This window comes from Lycorma delicatula, chromosome 10 (assembly GCF_047948215.1).
Source record: "Lycorma delicatula isolate Av1 chromosome 10, ASM4794821v1, whole genome shotgun sequence".
Classification (NCBI taxonomy): Eukaryota; Metazoa; Arthropoda; class Insecta; order Hemiptera; family Fulgoridae; genus Lycorma; species Lycorma delicatula.
In genome coordinates, this window is record NC_134464.1 from 87,140,833 (window position 1) to 87,160,202 (window position 19,370).

The 19,370-nt window shown below is 29.3% G+C and overlaps 1 protein-coding gene across 2 annotated transcripts in view; it reads right to left on the reverse strand.

The window, feature by feature from the left end:
• Nucleotides 1-1,655: 1,655 nt before the first annotated feature.
• LOC142331777 (uncharacterized) overlaps nt 1,656-19,370 on the reverse strand; it is a 72,069-nt gene continuing 54,354 nt past the window's right edge. Inside the window, exon 9 of one of the 2 annotated variants that reach the window (XM_075377869.1) lies at nt 1,656-3,445. In XM_075377869.1, the coding sequence (XP_075233984.1) occupies nt 3,355-3,445 (91 nt within the window). In that variant the 3' untranslated portion in view covers nt 1,656-3,354. Of the gene's footprint in view, nt 3,446-3,542; nt 3,997-19,370 lie in introns of those variants that run through there. The other variant, XM_075377870.1, reaches the window with a different exon arrangement.

Genomic DNA, 19,370 nt, shown 5'->3' on the forward strand with positions numbered 1-19,370 from the left:
TGTAATCTTTTTCGTTTTTTGTATTTTTTTTAAGACTAAAAAAAAAGTAAAAATATTTATTTTTACACATCGAAGTTACATGTGGGTACCAAATTTCAATAATTTTCATATGACAGTTCATGAGAAATGAAAATTTTCAACTAAATGCATGAATTTAGCGTAGGGGTAGTGCGTGGGGGGGCGGGTCATATCAAATTCCGACACCGTATTGCTGTATTGTTATCAAAGTTACATATGTGTACCAAATTTCATTGATTTTCATAAGATAGATCAAAAGATATTGCAGTTGCAAAATTTGATTATTACTAAAGCGAGTTAAATAAAAGCTTTTAATAATGGATAAACAACTCAAAAGAAAAAAAAGGTTTAAGCGCTTTTTGTACTTCAGTTGCATACTCACTATTATATGACAGCTAAGGGCAAATAGACAAACTGCACTTCTTTCTTTATTATGTACATCATCTTTTTTTGAAAAGAATAAAAATTACAGATGACATCATCAGATAAAATAGTTCTTTCTCTGATTAAAAAAAACTTGGGTCAACTATTTCCAGCTTCCATTAAACAGTAACTGTAATGAAAGTTATTCATCAAGTTTTAATCTAAGTACTTTTCAGAGCTGTTAATGAGAAAAAAAATTTTACTTCCAAGTCCTATCCAAAAAGTCTCGGTACCAATTGAGTGCTCATCATCATTCTTTTCAATATTTCCATTTTTTTGCTGAAAAGGAACTTCATTATTATGATCAGGTACACAATTTACAGATAACATATTGCTACAGTTCTCATTTTTATTTAAAATAAAAGACTTTATATTATTAATATTTCTATTCGATTTATTATTGCTAGGATCAGTCGATGAACTACTTCCTTGATTTGAGCTAACATCTGATGATGATAGAGTCATAGCAGCACATTTTTGTGAAATAACACTTTTCAAATCTTCATGTTCATCTGAACATAAATGGTCAGAATAAAACTGATTATCACAAATAAAAATTATAGAACAGTCACAAGTATGAATTTGATAAACTGGATCATTACACACAACTGCTTTATGTTGACAGTTCTCAGTATGTTTAGACCATTTACTTGGCCTTCTAGTAAAATAATTACATGGTTTACAATAAAAACCATAATACTCTTTTTTTACAAAAAATCTTAATAGGTGTTTTACTAGACACTTAACGTTAGTAGTTAATACATTATTCTTAGAATGCTCAAATACCTTATCTGTACTTTAGTTTAATTCATTTTTTCTAGAATCAGCAAATGAATAGCTTTCAGGATTAGAATGATTACTAATGCGTAATATTGGGTGAAACTTAGCACTCAAATTCTGTAAAATAAAATTTTTTAAATTTTTATGTTCATCTGAAGACAAATGATCTGAATGGAATTTATGATCACAGAAAAAAATGATATAACAGTCACAACTATATAATTGATAAAGTCCACCAATATTCAAAATTTCTTTATGTTTAAGACCATCAATATGTTTACTCCATTTTATTTGCTGCACAGTCCAATAATGACAAGGTTTACAATAAAAACCATAATATTCTTTCTCATTCACAATTTCGATAGGATTTATTAACAAATAATTTATAAGATGTTTAACAGTTACATGAAATTCAGTGGCTTCAGAATATTCCCTTTCATTTAATGCAAAATGAATCACCTCTTCAACATTTTGATTAACATTATGATCACTAGCGTTGGTTGAAGATATTTTTGGATCTAAATTATTATAAATTTTTAATGATAATTCAGTAACAGCAGTTAATTTCTGTGAAACTAGATTTTTAAAATCATTATGTTCACATGAAGATACATGATCAGTATGGAATTTATTATCACAAATAAAAATTATGAAGCAGTCACAACTGTATAACTGATAAATTGGATAAAACTTTATGATTCTATTATGTATAGAGCTGTCAGTATGTTCATTCCATTTGTTTTGCCTTTGAGTCCAGTATTTACACGGTTCACAATAAAAACCATAATATTTTCCACTCGTAATTTTATTATTATTTTTTTAAAGAGTTTTTATAAGATGTTTAATATTTTTAAGACATAGTACATTTTTGGAATAACCTTTTTTATTAATCTCATTTTCTAATTTAAACTTATCACAAGAAGTCTTTTTATTATCTAACAATAAACTTTCACTATTTTTGACACTTGAACATAATTTTTTATGCTTAATATGACCAATATGTAGTAAAAAAAATTGAGAAGTACAAAAAAATGTAGTACAACAGAACTCACAAACTTGAATATAACACTTCATAAAAGTCAAATTAACATAGACTTCCATATGCTGTTGATGTTTTAAAGAATTCAGATGACCAGTTAGATTCTCAGTCAATGAATTAATTTCATAATAATGACAAGGCTGACAATATATTTTAATAACATTTAACTGTTCAATAGCTTTGATCATAAATTCAGCATGGTCTACAATATCAACAATACTTACTCCTTGGTTTGATTTTATTTTATGCTCGCTTCTATTTTGTGTTTCTGTTTTTTTACCATCTGATTCTGATTTTATTTGATTTATTGAAATATTTTCTTGTTCAATTACTTTCGGCTTTTCATTTTTTTTTTTCTTGTCACCGATTTGTATAATGAATAAATACTATTATCAGTATCTGTAGATATATTAGAGCTTGATTTTTTATCGACAACTTTCTCATTAGATTTGTTTGTTGGGAGACTGATTCCTGAACTACATTCTAATGGTAAATTTGAATTACTGTTGTTAATAAATTTAAAATTACAGATACCTTCAAAATTTTCTCAATGATTAATGCTATTAAAATGACCAAGTAGACTGGCATTAATAATAGGTAAAGTAACACCACATATTTTACAATATAATGTCTTATTTGGTGTGATATCTACAAATTTTTCAAAGGCAATTTTATAAAGTGGCATATTTTTCCAAATTATATTGCTAACTTCATTTTTAGAAAGATTTAAATTATATAAGTGAGACTGGCGAGTGACATGTTGAATCAAAGACAATGTATTACAACTTATACAGGCTTCACATACCGTACAAAATAAGTCATTTACTCCTGTTATATTATTTAAAGAATATGTAATACAATCTTCATGAATGTACTGTAATATAAAATTATTTTCCCAAAGTGATTGATCAATTTTATATTCAAAATAGCCTCTTTTATTAAATATCTCCCAAAAGGATAACATATAACTACATTTTTCACGAATGTTATAAAATTCTGACAACACGTAACCAGGTATTTGAGAATGATGTACATTTTTCATATATATAAGAAACTCATCAAAATCTTTTAACATTTTATTAATATAATTTAAGTTATATTTTAGTGAACAATTCAGATTTCCTGTGTGGTTTGAACTCATCTTGACACTGTATGTTATATAATGATACGATACAAAAAACGACACTGTAAAAAGAAAATAATAAATAACTAAAAAGTAACAACAAATAGAAAAACCAAAAGTATTTTAAGAATGAAAAGTATTGTAATAATATCATGGATCCTGGTTAAGACAGTAAATTACATCCCTCTCGAGCTAGCGAATAGTATTCCATATTTATACCCTAGGGAGTAGTATACTGGAAATTAGTAGGAGTAAAGTAAGAAAACAGTGTCACATGGTCAAAGCCATGTTTAATAAACCATTTCTTTAGATCACTTTTAACATTTTCTAATGTAGAAAATCGAAACAGTCCAAACCATTATCTGTGATCTAATTCACCTTTTCAAGACTTAATTTGTTCCCACTGTTTATATGCAATCATTGGGATGTGGTCAACAACCCTCAAAATTTAATATTTTTATAAAACTTTTTCTTACTACTAAAAAAGCACACTCAAAGATTGTGTTTAATTACTTCTGTAATTTACAACAGGTATTTTTATTTTTTGTAATTATGGTTTGAACTCAACAGAATTTTTAACATTGTGTTTGGGCCCTCGTTTATGATTGTAATACTGAAAAAGAATAAAGTAAAATATTAAAATAAATAACAAATAAAAAAAAAGATAAATAAATAAAATAAAACATTATTAAACTTCAAACAAGTATCAGTATCTACATACTAAGCACAAGTGTACACAAATTAAAATTAAGTTTGTTATTTAAAAATGTTAATAACATACTGATAAAACACAATTTCATGTTGGTATTTAGAAGCAACTGTAGTAAATTTCAAAGAATAATAACAATAAACAACTGCAATAATCAAATTGCTAAACTTAAACAATAAATAAGTTTTTTTTTTGGTTAATTGGTTCAAAAAAGAAGAAGGCCACATAGTTTAAAGTTACAAAAATACTATGTTAGCACTATAGTATGTTTTTAAGGTATAATAAGGGTAGTTATATATTAAGGTATAAGTATTATGAATTTTAATCATTATATATAAAGATGACAAAATTTCTACAGAAAACTGTTAAACGATTTAGTAAATGATTCTGTCAAACCAGTTAAAATAATTTTATAGATTAAAGACAAAAATATATGAGATTAATACTTAAATAGCTTTTAAAGAATATTATATGGGTGATAGCTAAAAAAAACTGAACCAGAAACAAAGGATTTGAGAACAGAGAAGAAACATTATAATAATAATGTATGGTAATGCATATTAGCAGAGTATGAGACTCTTTAACAATAAGTGGAAAATTGTCTTTTTGTTGTATGCTAGTTTTTGGGTACTTATGTATTAACACCACCGCAGCTACAGCTTTATTTAAAAACAAAGAAGTCAATCAGATTTCGGTGGAAAATGGGCCGATATAGAGTTTAACATAGATTCAAAACAGTCTCTTTATTAATTTTAATAAATGGTTATTTATATTTATTTTATAAATGTAATTTAACCAAACTTAACCTACGCTCACTAACCTTGACTAATTAACAGGATGTTTTGATTATTTAAATAATAAAAAATTGCAATAATTACAGAATTTATTAAATAAATACTCAAAAAATTACGGTGTTAATTAGTCAAGGTTAGCGAGCGTAGGTTAAGTTTGGTTAAATTTATTTATAAAATAAATAAATATAAATAACCATTTATTAAAATTAATAAAGAGACTGTTCATTTTCCACCGAAATCCGATTGACTACTTTGTTTTTAAATAAAGCTGTAGCTGCAGTGGCATTAATACGTAAGTACCAGTTTCTGTTTGTAGTAAGCTAATTTTCTGTAGGGCCAATAAAAGTTTAACTCAACTGGATGTCTTAATAAGATTAATTTTTTTTTTAAATTGGTATTTGGCCATTGATGTTAATTTAACCTTTCTTTTTAGTGTTTTTTTTTCAGAGTGAACTATTTTGCACTACAATAAGGTAAACAGTTGCAATGCCAATTGCTAAAAAAGTTTTATTTGAAATTGTAAACCAATTCCTCTTTTCTTGGAACCAATTTCTCATTTCTTTTTTGGTTGGAAGGATTATTAGACTCATGAATTTCTTGAATACAATGTAATGTTCTTGGTAGTAGTTTTGTCTATTTTAATTTTTTATCCATGGTTCCATAAAAGTCTAAGAACAAGGAAGCCATAATTAAATTACTTTATTGCTTAATAAAAAAAGAGAAAATGGAAGTAAGGAGAGTTGAAAGGGAATGATACTGACTAGATTAGTTGGAAGTATTCAACCTCATTACAAATAGATAACGGGATACTGCTAACTTATACCTTGATGGAAAATACAACTGTGATTGTGAAGGGTATATCAATTTGTTGGTGACTTCTGTAGTGTTTTTAATAACGACAATGAAACATATTCTATATATTCCACCCTTTCAATTTTGTGATTACATTACTAATATTCATTACATCGAGTCAAACAAATAAAGTTTTGAACTCATTGAGTCAAACAAATAAAGTTTTGAACCAAGTTAAAAAATCTAAAAGCAAAATCTTCTCTCGAACTTACTAACATTCCTGTTAACAGTATAAAAATCTTGTTACGATCGCTTATCTTTAGCACTAACAGTACTATGTAACTAATCTTTGAGCTCATGTATACTTATTCACTGTAATTTGTAGGATAAACTATGCGATGCCAATCTGAAAACAAGCACTATCAAAATGGCCAAAGTTATATTTATTAAGTAGATTATTTCAGGTTAAGTTAAAAGATATATAATCTAAACATTTTAAAATAATATCAGGCGTGCCCCAAGGTTCACATTCAGGCTAATTATTACTTTTACTCTTTATTAATAACCTTGTTGTTGTAGTAAAACCTTTGCTTACTGTTGTTGATAACATCAGGACATCAAAATTTTTAGACATGCATCCAGCTCTGAAGATGCAAATTGATTAACTATCAATTGGGCCTTGAATCTTAACCCACAAAATGTGCTGTAGTATCATACAACTGTACCACAAAACCCCAATATTTTTTATGGGAAATAATTAAAAGTTGAAAAGGTAACTACAGTTTAAAAGGATTGATGAAATAGGAGTAACATTGGATAAGAAATTAAGGGTAGTTACCATGTTAAAGATATAACAAAATGTTTTCAATTAGAGCTTTGCACGAAGTATAACTTAGTAATTGCCAACACCCAATTTAAAAATCATAATAGAAGAATATACACTTGGAAAACGCCAGGCGATACTGCAAGGTATCAGATAGATTATATCATGGTTAAGCAAAGATTTAGAAATCAACTCGTTGACTGCAAAACTTACCCTGGAGCAGACATTGATAGCGACCATAATTTGGTGATAATGAAATGTAGATTGGGGTTTAAAAACCTGAAGAAAAGGTGTCAGATGAATCGGTGGAATTTAGAGAAGCTGGAGGAAGAGGAGGTAAAGAAGATTTTTGAGGAGGGCATCGCAAGAGGTCTGAGTAAAAAAGATAAGGTAGAAAATGTAGAAGAAGAATGGGAGAATGTAAAAAAGGAAATTCTTAAATCAGCAGAAGCAAACTTAGGCGGAATAAAGAGAACTAGCAGAAAACCTTGGGTTTCAGACGATATATTGCAGCTGATGGATGAACGTAGAAAATATAAGAATGCTAGTGATGAAGAAGGTAAAAGGAACTATCGGTAATTAAGAAATGCTATAAACAGGAAGTGCAAACTGGTGAAAGAAGAGTGGATTAAAGAAAAGTGTTCAGAAGTGGAAAGAGAAATGAACATTGGTAAAATAGACGGAGCATACAGGAAAGTTAAGGAAAATTTTGGGGTACATAAATTAAAATCTAATAATGTGTTAAATAAAGATGGTACACCAATATATAATACGAAAGGTAAAGTCGATAGATGGGTGGAATATATTGAAGAGTTATACGGAGGAAATGAATTAGAAAATGGTGTTATAGAGGAAGAAGAGGAAGTTGAGGAGGATGAAATGGGAGAAACAATACTGAGATCTGAATTTAAGAGAGCATTAAAAGATTTAAATGGCAGAACGGCTCCTGGAATAGACGGAATACCTGTAGAATTACTGCGCAGTGCAGGTGAGGAAGCGATTGATAGATTATACAAACTGGTGTGTAATATTTATGAAAAAGGGGAATTCCCATCAGACTTCAAAAAAAGTGTTATAGTTATGATACCAAAGAAAGCAGGGGCAGATAAATGTGAAGAATACAGAACAATTAGTTTAACTAGTCATGCATCAAAAATCTTAACTAGAATTTTATACAGAAGAATTGAGAGGAGAGTGGAAGAAGTGTTAGGAGAAGACCAATTTGGTTTCAGGAAAAGTATAGGGACAAGGGAAGCAATTTTAGGCCTCAGATTAATAGTAGAAGGAAGATTAAAGAAAAACAAACCAACATACTTGGCGTTTATAGACCTAGAAAAGGCATTCGATAACGTAGACTGGAATAAAATGTTCAGCATTTTAAAAAAATTAGGGTTCAAATACAGAGATAGAAGAACAATTGCTAACATGTACAGGAACCAAACAGCAACAGTAACAATTGAAGAACATAAGAAAGAAGCCGTAATAAGAATTGGAGTCCGACAAGGATGTTCCCTATCACCCTTACTTTTTAATCTTTACATGGAACTAGCAGTTAATGATGTTAAAGAACAATTTAGATTCGGAGTAACAGTACAAGGTGAAAAGATAAAGATGCTACGATTTGCTGATGATATAGTAATTCTAGCCGAGAGTAGAAAGGATTTAAAAGAAACAATGAACGGCATAGATGAAGTCCTACGCAAGAACTATCGCATGAAAATAAACAAGAACAAAACAAAAGTAATGAAATGTAGTAGAAATGACAAAGATGGACCACTGAATGTGAAAAAAGGACGAGAAAAGATTATGGAGATAGAAGAATTTTGTTATTTGGGAAGTAGAATTACTAAAGATGGACGAAGCAGGAGCGATATAAAATGCCGAATAGCACAAGCGAAACGAGCTTTCAGTAAGAAATATAATTTGTTTACATCCAAAATTAATTTAAATGTCAGGAAAAGATTTTTGAAAGTATATGTTTGGAGCGTCGCTTTATATGGAAGTGAAACTTGGACGATCGGAGTATCTGAGAAAAAAAGATTAGAAGCTTTTGAAATGCGGTGCTATAGGAGAATGTTAAAAATCAAATGGGTGGATAAAGTGACAAATGAAGAGATATTCAAATAGATGAAGAAAGAAGCATTTGGAAAAATATAGTTAAAAGAAGAGACAGACTTATAGGCCACATACTAAGGCATCCTGGAATAGTCGCTTTGATATTGGAAGGACAGGTAGAAGGAAAAAATTGTGTAGGCAGGCCACGTTTGGAATATGTAAAACAAATTGTTAGGGATGTAGGATGTAGAGGGTATACTGAAATGAAACGACTAGCACTAGTTAGGGAATCTTGGGAGAGCTACATCAAACCAGTCAAATGACTGAAGACAAAAAAAAAAGTTTTCAATTGCTAGGGTTCACATATAGAAACACAAAACAATTTAAATTGGTAGCAATTTAAAAATATTATCCACTACCTATGTAAAAAGTTTATATCATTGGTATGGAGCCCTGGCCTATTTGACAAAGTCTACGTAAATAATATTGAATCTAAACATAAGTTCTTAATATTGTAGCATAAAAATGTGTGGAAATCATAGGGTATTAATTATAATCCATAGATTGACTTAACTTCTTATTAACACTAGAAAATGTAAAAAAGGTAAATGAGCTAGTTGTTCTTTAAAATTAATTCTAAATTTAAGAGTGGAGATTTATTATATATTCCATTTAGTTCCTAGAGTTCATGTTAGAAAATATTCAAAGATAATGTTATATTACTGTAAAAATAATTAATTTTAATAATTTTCTACAAAAGACTCTGACTGGACAATGATACTGATTTTTTTTATGTCTAAATTTAATACAGTTATACTAATATTTAAACACTACATTAATAAATTTATTTTCAGTTATTGGACAACCAGCGAGCTGGAAAGTAGTAATTTATCACAAGTTTACCTAATAGTAAAAGCTTAATCACACTATATTACTCTAAATGAAAAGTATCCCATTATGTTGTTAAGTAAAAGTTAATATCTTTCAGTTTTATAAAATTTAATTTTGCAAAATTATAGTTAAAAGAATAGCTTAAGTAGCTCAATGGAACTTTCATCACAATTGGGTAACCTTCTAAATCCTTCTAAATCAAAAAAGTAGCTGTCATGTCAGATCAGTGTGTATTAAATGAATGATATTTTAATTAATTTATGTTATAAATTTCTTAAAGGGTAACATACTATAATTATGGTAAAATTTTAATATCTGGTAACCAGATCATTCACTAATTACTTGTTTTATTGTATAAAGGAAGTTTATTCTGCCATGTTTTGGAAGGATTTTAATTCTCGTTTTCAACTCAAACAGCTTCCTTCAAGAATCTCATTAACAAAAATTTTAAGTCATCCAACATTACTTTTAATTGGTCCGGCCCTTGGATTATCATCTTTGAAGTAGCACATTAAGTTTGATCGATGCACAGGTTAAAGGAGGTTTATCCCTGACCTTATTAATAAAAGAACATATTTTAAAAATTTCACTCGACTATCATACATATGCTGCACTAACAGTTGATAACCAAATGACATAGAATTTTTTTTATTTTAAGCTATGGGGGCCACTATTAGGTATTGATTCTGAGGATGAGGTGAATGACAATTTTGTGGCGTATGAAAATGACAAGCCTGAACAGGATTCGAACCCAGGATCTCCGGATTAAAGGCCGAAACGATACCACTCACGCTATGGAGGCCGACAGATTAAATCATTTGGAAGCACGTATACTAACTGTTATGTGCCATTTATAATATTCAACTATTCAGCAAACACCTAGTTTACTTTATAATCAATCATAATTCAACACTATATTTTCACCAATCTTTAACAGAAAGTTATTGAAAAATATTAAGTAGATTAGTAGTTGATTAAACTTATGAAATGTTACTTACACAGTAGAACAAATATTAACTAAAAAACCTAACGATTGCTGATTTTAGACATTAATTGCTACTAATCAATTAAACAGAAAATATACAAACATTGGTTACCTATTTTAGTAAGTTAACCGGAGTGTTTTGATTATTTAAGTAATAAATAATTGCAATAATTACTGAATTTATTAAATAAATACTCAAAAAATTATGGTGTTAATTAGTCAAGGTTAACGAGCGAAGCAAGCGTAGGTTAAGTTATATTTATAAAATAAATAAATATAAATAACCATTTATTAAAATTAATAAAGAGACTGTTCATTTTCCACCGAAATCCAATTGACTACTTTGTTTTTAAATAAAGCTGTAGCTGCGGTGGCGTTAATACATAAGTACCGTTTTTTCTCAAAGAGGAATTGTGTTATCCATCACATGACGTCCAGCTACTTTCCTATTATTATCAGCATATTTGGGAAAAAGGCCTTCCACTAGATTAACACGAAAAGCAAGTTAAGTCAATTTTTTCACTGTTTTCTCTGTAAATTATCATGCTATTTAAAACTGTAGTGTTTAGTAATCTTGTAAATAGTTTCATGTACCATTTGTGCATGTGTTTTCTTTCAACCAAATATGTCTGTAATAATTGAGATCAATTTCCCCCATATGTTTATTGTATTCCATCACACAGACTGGTTTTTGTTTTTCTTAGAATATGTGTGCCCTACAAAGTGCAGTGTAATTTATGAACATGATATGTCTGTTGGTCATAAATTTTCTACAATTATTTAAAACTAAAGACTAACAAGGATAGGATAACATAATGATAAGTGGTTATGGGATTTTATGTCATCATTGATGGTAACAATAATGATGTCATACTGTAAGTAAAAATGATGTTAATACGGTCACTGACTTATGAAACTGAAGTTCATTACGTCAGCTGTAATGCTACACAGTCAGATTCTCTCTTACTTTGACCGAGGACGCATATGCAGTGTGAAGTACATCATGCACTAGTCCGTATTTCTTACGGAGGTTGGTGGCATAACATGAAGGTTGAGTCTGTACAAAATACTGAGGTCAATGTCAATTGGTTGTATTTATTTTTTTAAGAATGAAATCAATTAACCTTGTTCAGAACTTTAAATAAAAGGATTTTTTTAATAAAAATGTTTTATTTTTTATAACAGATAAAAAATAAATATATTACACACACACATATATATATATATATATATATATATATATATATATATATATATATATATATATATATATATATATATATATATAAATAATAGGGATGTATAATTGATGAGTTTTGAGACATTTTATCATGCAATATTTATCTTTTTTATGTCAAGCCATTAATAAGTTTTATAATTTGGTTATGTTGATTTAATTTGTTAGATACTGAATTTCCCACACACTAGAAAATTGTTTTTTAGTTTTATTCAGTTACATTCTTACATGACATCCTTTCCTTTTTTCCAAAACTTTGTTAAAAGATTCATAAGAATAGACAACTCACCTCTGATGAATCACACAATATTTGCTCAGGTTTACAGAGCACTTCTACATACAATTGTCTGTGAACTAACTGGATGCAAAATAATATATGTCAGGTGGTTTCTTACAATTGTTGAAGACAAGTAAAAAAAGATTGTAACAAATTACCTAATCACACTTAATTTTAATTTTTTAAAAATGTACTAATCAATGTGGTATGAATTCATTAGCTTTAATTTGCCTATCTTGTACAACTAAAATATATTTAGAGCTTCGATTAAGTTTCAGTCTAAATCTGGCTTTAATAACAGGAAAGAGAATTCTATTATTGGCAATGAAACATGGATTTGTCCTAAAATTACTATAACTAAACACCAATCAATGGAGGACACATCATTCATGAACTACCTCAAAATCAAAGAAAGTGAATTGAAATGAGTATTTTCTGGATACAATAAAAGTTTTTAATAAACTTCATACAAAATGGAAAAACAATAAATTCTTAAGACTTATTATGAAGCAGTTCATTTGTTTTTTCATGCAATGTAAAAGTGCTGAATATAATGATATAGATATATCCACAAATATTGCAGCTTGATTGTGAGTCAACAAAACCTGCTACAGCTGCCAATTCCACTATACTTTTAGCATAATAAAGAGTTCTGTCATTTTTATAATACTATAAATTGTTCTGCTAATTTATTATAGAATAACTGAATGTGAAGTAGTAATTGTATGAATACTGTAATTTTACTAGTAAAGAAGTAAAGGTGTATGTAATATTAAAAAATAATAATTATAATTGAATTAAATAAATTTCAATTTAATTTTTAATTAAATTTATTATTTTATTATATACATAAATTTTATAATACAATAATATGGTAAATTTACAATTACCTCATCAAAAGCCTTCTTATATTTAATTTGATATGCCAATCTATCAATGAATCACAGTAGTTTAATAACCTAAATTTATAATTAGGCTTTATAAAAATAAAATTACTGCACATTTTATAAAAGTAGAAATAAATAAGATAATTATAAAATCTTCAACAGGCGAACACAACATCCAAGTCAGTAAATTCTGAGTTTCAAATATCTGTTATTTTCAGTCTCATTGTTATCTTCCAAATAAATTATGAATAATAGTAATAAATTATTATTAAAGACTCTGTTATATTATCAGTTATGTATAATGTATCATCCTCTACTTTCTTTACTTTTTTTGTAACAAGGCTTCTGTAATATGTCAATTTCAGAAAATTTATTTTCGTCTATCTAAGTGTGATGTGTCTTATGTCAGCAAATTTATTTTTGTATATCTGTTTAATATTGTCAATGTCAAAAGTGATATTACAGCTGTCGGTATAACCATTTACTTCAAACTTTTCAATGGGGTTCAAGTCTGGGTGATATAAGATATCATAACACTTCATGTTCATTTTTCTTTGCGAGTTCATTAAGTAAATACAATTTTTTCCTTGTTAATAAATGTTTTATTATATATAAACATCATAGCAGCAATTTACGAGGGTTATTTTTTTCAAGGTCCGATCGGTTGCAAAATAAAAACCTGTGCAAAAATCGGATGAACCTTTGCACATATGTGTTGCGCAGTGTCTCTAGTATGGCCTTCAATCACGCTGCGTCACTTCGTTTAGTTCTTAACATGCAGCTAGCACGTAAACATGTCTACAACAATAGCATCTCCCGCCAAGTGTGAAGTGCATGCGATAATTCAATTTCTTCAGGCTGAGGGGTATAATGCGGCTGAAATTCATCGACGAATAAGTAATGTGTACGGTGAAACTTCAATGAGTGACAGCAAAGTGCGACAATGGTGCAGGAACTTTAAAGCAGGACATACAGATGTTCATGATACTGGCGGTCAGGGAAGGAAGCGAGTGTCAACCGATGATCTCGTTGAGCAAGTGGATGAGGCAATTTGAGAAAATCGTCGGTTTACAATTTCTGTATTGAGTGATTCGTTTCCTGAAATTTCAAGGTCAGCTCTCTACACCATTGTGAGTGAGAGACTTCAGTACCGCAAACTGTGTGCGAGATGGGTTCCCAAGATGCTGTCCGACCATCACAAAACAATGAGAATGGACGCCTCCCTAACGTTTCTCCAGCGCTACCACAATGAAGGAGAAGATTTTTTGAACAAAATTGTCACAGGGGACGAGACATGGGTCCATTTCGAAACTGAAGAAACAAAAGAACAATCCAAACAGTGGATGCATTCTCATTCTTCCAGTAAATCAAAGAAGTTCAAGCGAACCTTCTCCAACAGAAAGTGTATGGCTACTGTGTTCTGGGACCGAAATGGAGTTCTCTTAGTGAAATTCATGGAACGTGGCACGACCATCACTGCAGCCTCATACTGTGTGACTCTTCAACGTCTACAAAGGGCAATTCAGAATAAGCAGAGAGGAATGTTGTCATCAGGCATTGTCTTTCTCCATGACAATGCTCAGCCGCACACTGCAGCTGTAACAAAGAAGCTCCTGCAGCGTTTTTGTTGGTTAGTGTTTGATCACCCACCATACAGCTCGGACTTGGCTCCATCCGATATTCACCTCTTTGCTCACATGAAACGCTGGCTAGTAGGACAACATTTTGGCATAGACATCGAGCTGCAAACCAGCATAGAAACATAGCTGAAAACACAGGCGGCTCTGTTATAGGACGAGGGTATTGGAAAGTTGGTACCACGCTATGACAAATGTCTAAATCGGAGTGGCGACTATGTAATATGAAAGCACTTGTTACAAATAAAAAATATTTTATTTTCACTATGGTTTTAATTTCGTGACCGATCGGACCTTGAAAAAAAATAACCCTTGTACAATTATAATTAAAATATAATTTTTTTTTTCTTCTTCAGGAGTTTATAGAAAGAAATAAATGCAATAACCATTACAAAATTAAAAATTTGAGAGAATATGTTACTCGCTCAGTTACTTCCTTATAAATGAATTGCTATTATCAATATATTACAATATTGACCTAGTGGTGCGATTTAAAACTAATCCAAAACTTTAAACTTTTCTATAATTTTTCTAATCCATTCATCATTATCAAACTATATAGAATAACTCCTACTATGATAAACAATAAATTCATACATCCATTTCCACAAAAAAAAAATATATATAGCATGTTAAATAGAGCTTTTAATTATATTAATGCTATTAAAAAATGATAATATATAGATAATGCTAATAAAAAACTGATAATACATAGCTACAAATAATGGTTACAAAACCAAACACATAGATATATTAATTAATAAAATAAAACACAATATCAATTAATTTACTACTTTAAATAAAATACATAAAGATAAAAACATATTTTTCAATTGCATAAAACAAAAATAAAGTATCATTTATGATAAAACAATTAATGGATTTTAGGTTAGCGTGTAAAACTGATAAGTTTATTAATGTAAATAAAACCACAATCAAAATAATACAAATAAATATAATAAAATGGGAGTTTATAAAATAAATTGTGGTAGTGATGGTTGTGACACAATTTCATATTGGTATGATAAATAGAACTATTAAAAACAGATACCAACAACATTTACAAGCATACAAATATTCAAAACAAAAGACAAATTATATAGAATATAAAAACAAAAAATACAAATACTTGATAAAACTGATAATATAAAGATATTAGAAATAAACTGAGATATATAAAAATGGTGGCATTGGAAAAATGACATATAATTAAAAAAATATTATAAACAAGCAATTGTTTACAAAAAAAAAGGTAAAAAATGTTTATATTAATCATAATATTAAATTGCTGCTACAATGTTTATACAGAATACAACATTTATTAATAAATGTAGCATATCAATTTTTTTGAAATTAATGGAAAATATTAAAAAAGACTAATTTAAATACAACATAATAATTGATTGCTATAATAATATTACCATATTAATTAATACCATATGTAAATAAGAAATAGTACATATAAATATGTATGCAATAATACACATACACACACATGAGGTGTGTTCAAAAAGTAATGAAAATGTTGAAATTTTATGAGTTGTATTAGTCCAATTCTTGGAATTTTTTTATTGTATTGGTGAACATGTCTGAAAAGTATCTGTACATTTTTAGCCATATTGGATGTCTAGTCTGTTGTCAACTGTCAAAAGGATAACACGTGTTTTGGTATGATTGGCGATTTTTTATTTGTATAAATAATGGATCAGGATCAGAAAAGCTGTGTTAAATTTTGGTATAAGAATGGAATAAACTGTAGCAATGTTTTAAATATGTTAAATATTACTTTTGGTGAGTCTGTTATGAGTAAAGCAAGGATTTACGATAGATATAAGCATTTCCAAGAAAGTTGTAAAGACGCTGAAGATGACAAGCGCCCTGGGCATTCCACCACAACAATCGATGAAAACATGGAAAAAGTGAAAGAAATGATTACGAATGATCACCGAATCACAATCAGAGAAGTTGCTGATGATCTTGGGATATCAATTAGCTCATGCCATGAAATTTTTTTTGGATGTTTTGGGTATGAAAAATGTGACAGCAAAATTTGTTCCAAAATTGTTGAATTTTGATCAAAAACTGTGGCAAATGGAAGTTGCTCAGGAGTCAGTAAATGTCAACACTGATGCAGAACTACTGGAACATGTCATAACAGGTGATGAAACATGAGTTTACAGGTATGATATCGAAACTCAAGGCTCAATCGACTCAGTGAAGGCATTCTGGATCACCAAGATCGAAAAAAGCTCAACAAGAATGGTCGAATATGAAGGTTATGCTCACCGTGTTCTTCGATTTTAATGGCATAGTGCACCATGGGTTCTTGCCACAAGGTTAAACGATCAATAACTTGTATTACCTACAAGTTCAACGCCGTTTGCGTGAAGCAATCTGAAAAATGCCTGGATTTGTGGCGAAACAATTCATGGCTTTTACACCACGATAATGCACCTGCACACACTTCATTGCTTGTTTGTCAACTTTTAGCCAAAAACAACACTGTAATGATACCCAAATGCCATATTCACCAGATACAGCCCTGAGTGACTTTTTTCTATTTTCAAAAATAAAGAGACTTAAAGGGCCGTCATTTTAGAAGCATAGATGATTAAAGGCGAATAGCTGAAAGAGCTAAACACTTTTCCAAAGACTGAGTTCCAGAAGTGTTTTGGGAACTAGAAAAAGGGCTGGCATAAATGCATAATATCTAATGGGGACTATTTTGAAGGGAATAACATTAATGTAGATGATAAATAAAATTCTTTCAAAAAGAAACAAAAATTCTCTACTTTTTGAACACACCTCGTAAATGCAATAATGCATATATTATAGCAATAATATTATATGTATTACTGCAATAATAATATATTATACCAAATTACTTTAAATTGAATATTAAGAATAATCAAACAATAATTAATAAGACAAAAGTAACATGATAAAATTCACACTAATATTAAATGATTTTTATAGAAAGCAAAATAACCCTAACATGCAATTATATTAAACCCACCTAAAAATAATCAAATATTAAGGTATGCTACCTTATGAAAAGATTAGACAGATATCTATTAAATATACTAAAGATAAACTATCTCAAAAATATAAAAAAATTTTATATAATTCATGATAAATAACATAAAATAAACATTATTGATAAAAATTTTGGTGAACATTATATAAATCTAACTAATATAAATTTGAATAAGAATGAGAAAGAAGTATTAAATTATGGATTAAAAAACACAATTACAAAAAAAATTCTGATGTGGACACACATCAGAACCTCCTTCTTCTTTGACCTCCTTCTTTGTACACCTATTAAATTACATATTTTGTTTTCATTTTTTTTTTATTATTGAATTCATTGTACATTTTTTTTTACAATCACAAGTTAATAATTATTTATAAATCAATATAACTAAATTAAAAAAAAGAAAAAAATGAAGTCATATTCTTGCTGATGTGCCTTCCCCTTGTAAGATACAAATATTTCATTAATTAAAATTTGATTGAGCTATAAGTATGGAACCAATGAAAATAAGTACCAGTTATGATATATCATTGAAAAGCTCTCAATCAGTACTTATTACTGCAGTTAAGAAAAAGTCCAAAACCCAGATGTTTGGGGATTTTGGCCTTTTTTGGACACTTTTGGTTCAGTCGATTGCAATCAAAATGGGAGGTGCACAACTAGATGTTACAACAGCCTTAGTCCAAAATTTCAACAACCTATGGCTAATCACTTTTGAGTTATGCGAGATACATACATAATACGTACGTACAGATGTCACGCCGAAACTAGTCAAAATGGATATTTCTACAGAAATCTGAAATTTTTCACGATTACAATACTTCCTTGTAAAAGTACAAAGAAGTACTTAAGTATCAACACAACACAATACAAAACCACACTAATATGGTGTAAACAAAAAAAAAATAAATAAATAAAAAAAACAATAATTGAAATAACTTTACGAATATAAATACAAATTTTTATAAATTGAAAGATAAAATAATAAATAACAATGTAATAATTATAAAAGTTGATAAAGTTAATAATTGGTAATATTGAATAAGGAGAATAATAATATTATTTTTGGATAAAGGAAAATTTGACAATTCAAACAAAACCTTACAAACAAAATTAATGCTCTATTACTAAAAACATTAAAAATAAATGAAGAATTAATTCATATAAAGAATAAAAACATATCCTTGATAAAACCTCTATTGTTTTGTATAGCGTATACTTATTTGTAAATACACTACAAAATCCATCTGCTGATGGATTTTGTAGTGTATTTTCTATGTAAATATGTGAATATTTCTTTGTAGTGTAATCCTTTAAAAGATGGTGCTGCTGCACCATCTTTTAAAGGATTGATAAAAATACAGGGTTACCAATAAGACCAAAAAAATGCAACTTTCTATAATATTAATAAATTTTTATCTAATTTTCTTTTTGTAGACCTAAAATTATAAATGTAGACCCTCCTCTATGAATCATGAGACCTTGCCGTTGGTGAGGGGGCTTGAGTGCTCAGGGATACAGAGTAGCTGGACCGAAGGTGCAACCATATCGGAGAGGTATCTGTTGAGAGCCAGACTAAGGAATGATTCCTGAAAGAGGGCAGCAGCTCTTTCAGTAGTTGTTAGGGGCGTGAGTCAGGACGACTTAAACGGCCGTATCAACATCACTCAGTCCTCTGAGTACTGCGCAGCTGAAAGCAATGGAAAACTACAGCTGCTTTTTTTCCAAGAAAATGTGGCTCTCTGCATTTTCACATAGCAACAATGGAGGCGCCTTCCTTGGTAAAATATTCCGGAGGTAAAATAGTCCCCCGTTCGGATCTCCGGGTGGGGACTACTAAGGAAGGGGTCACCAGAAAATTAA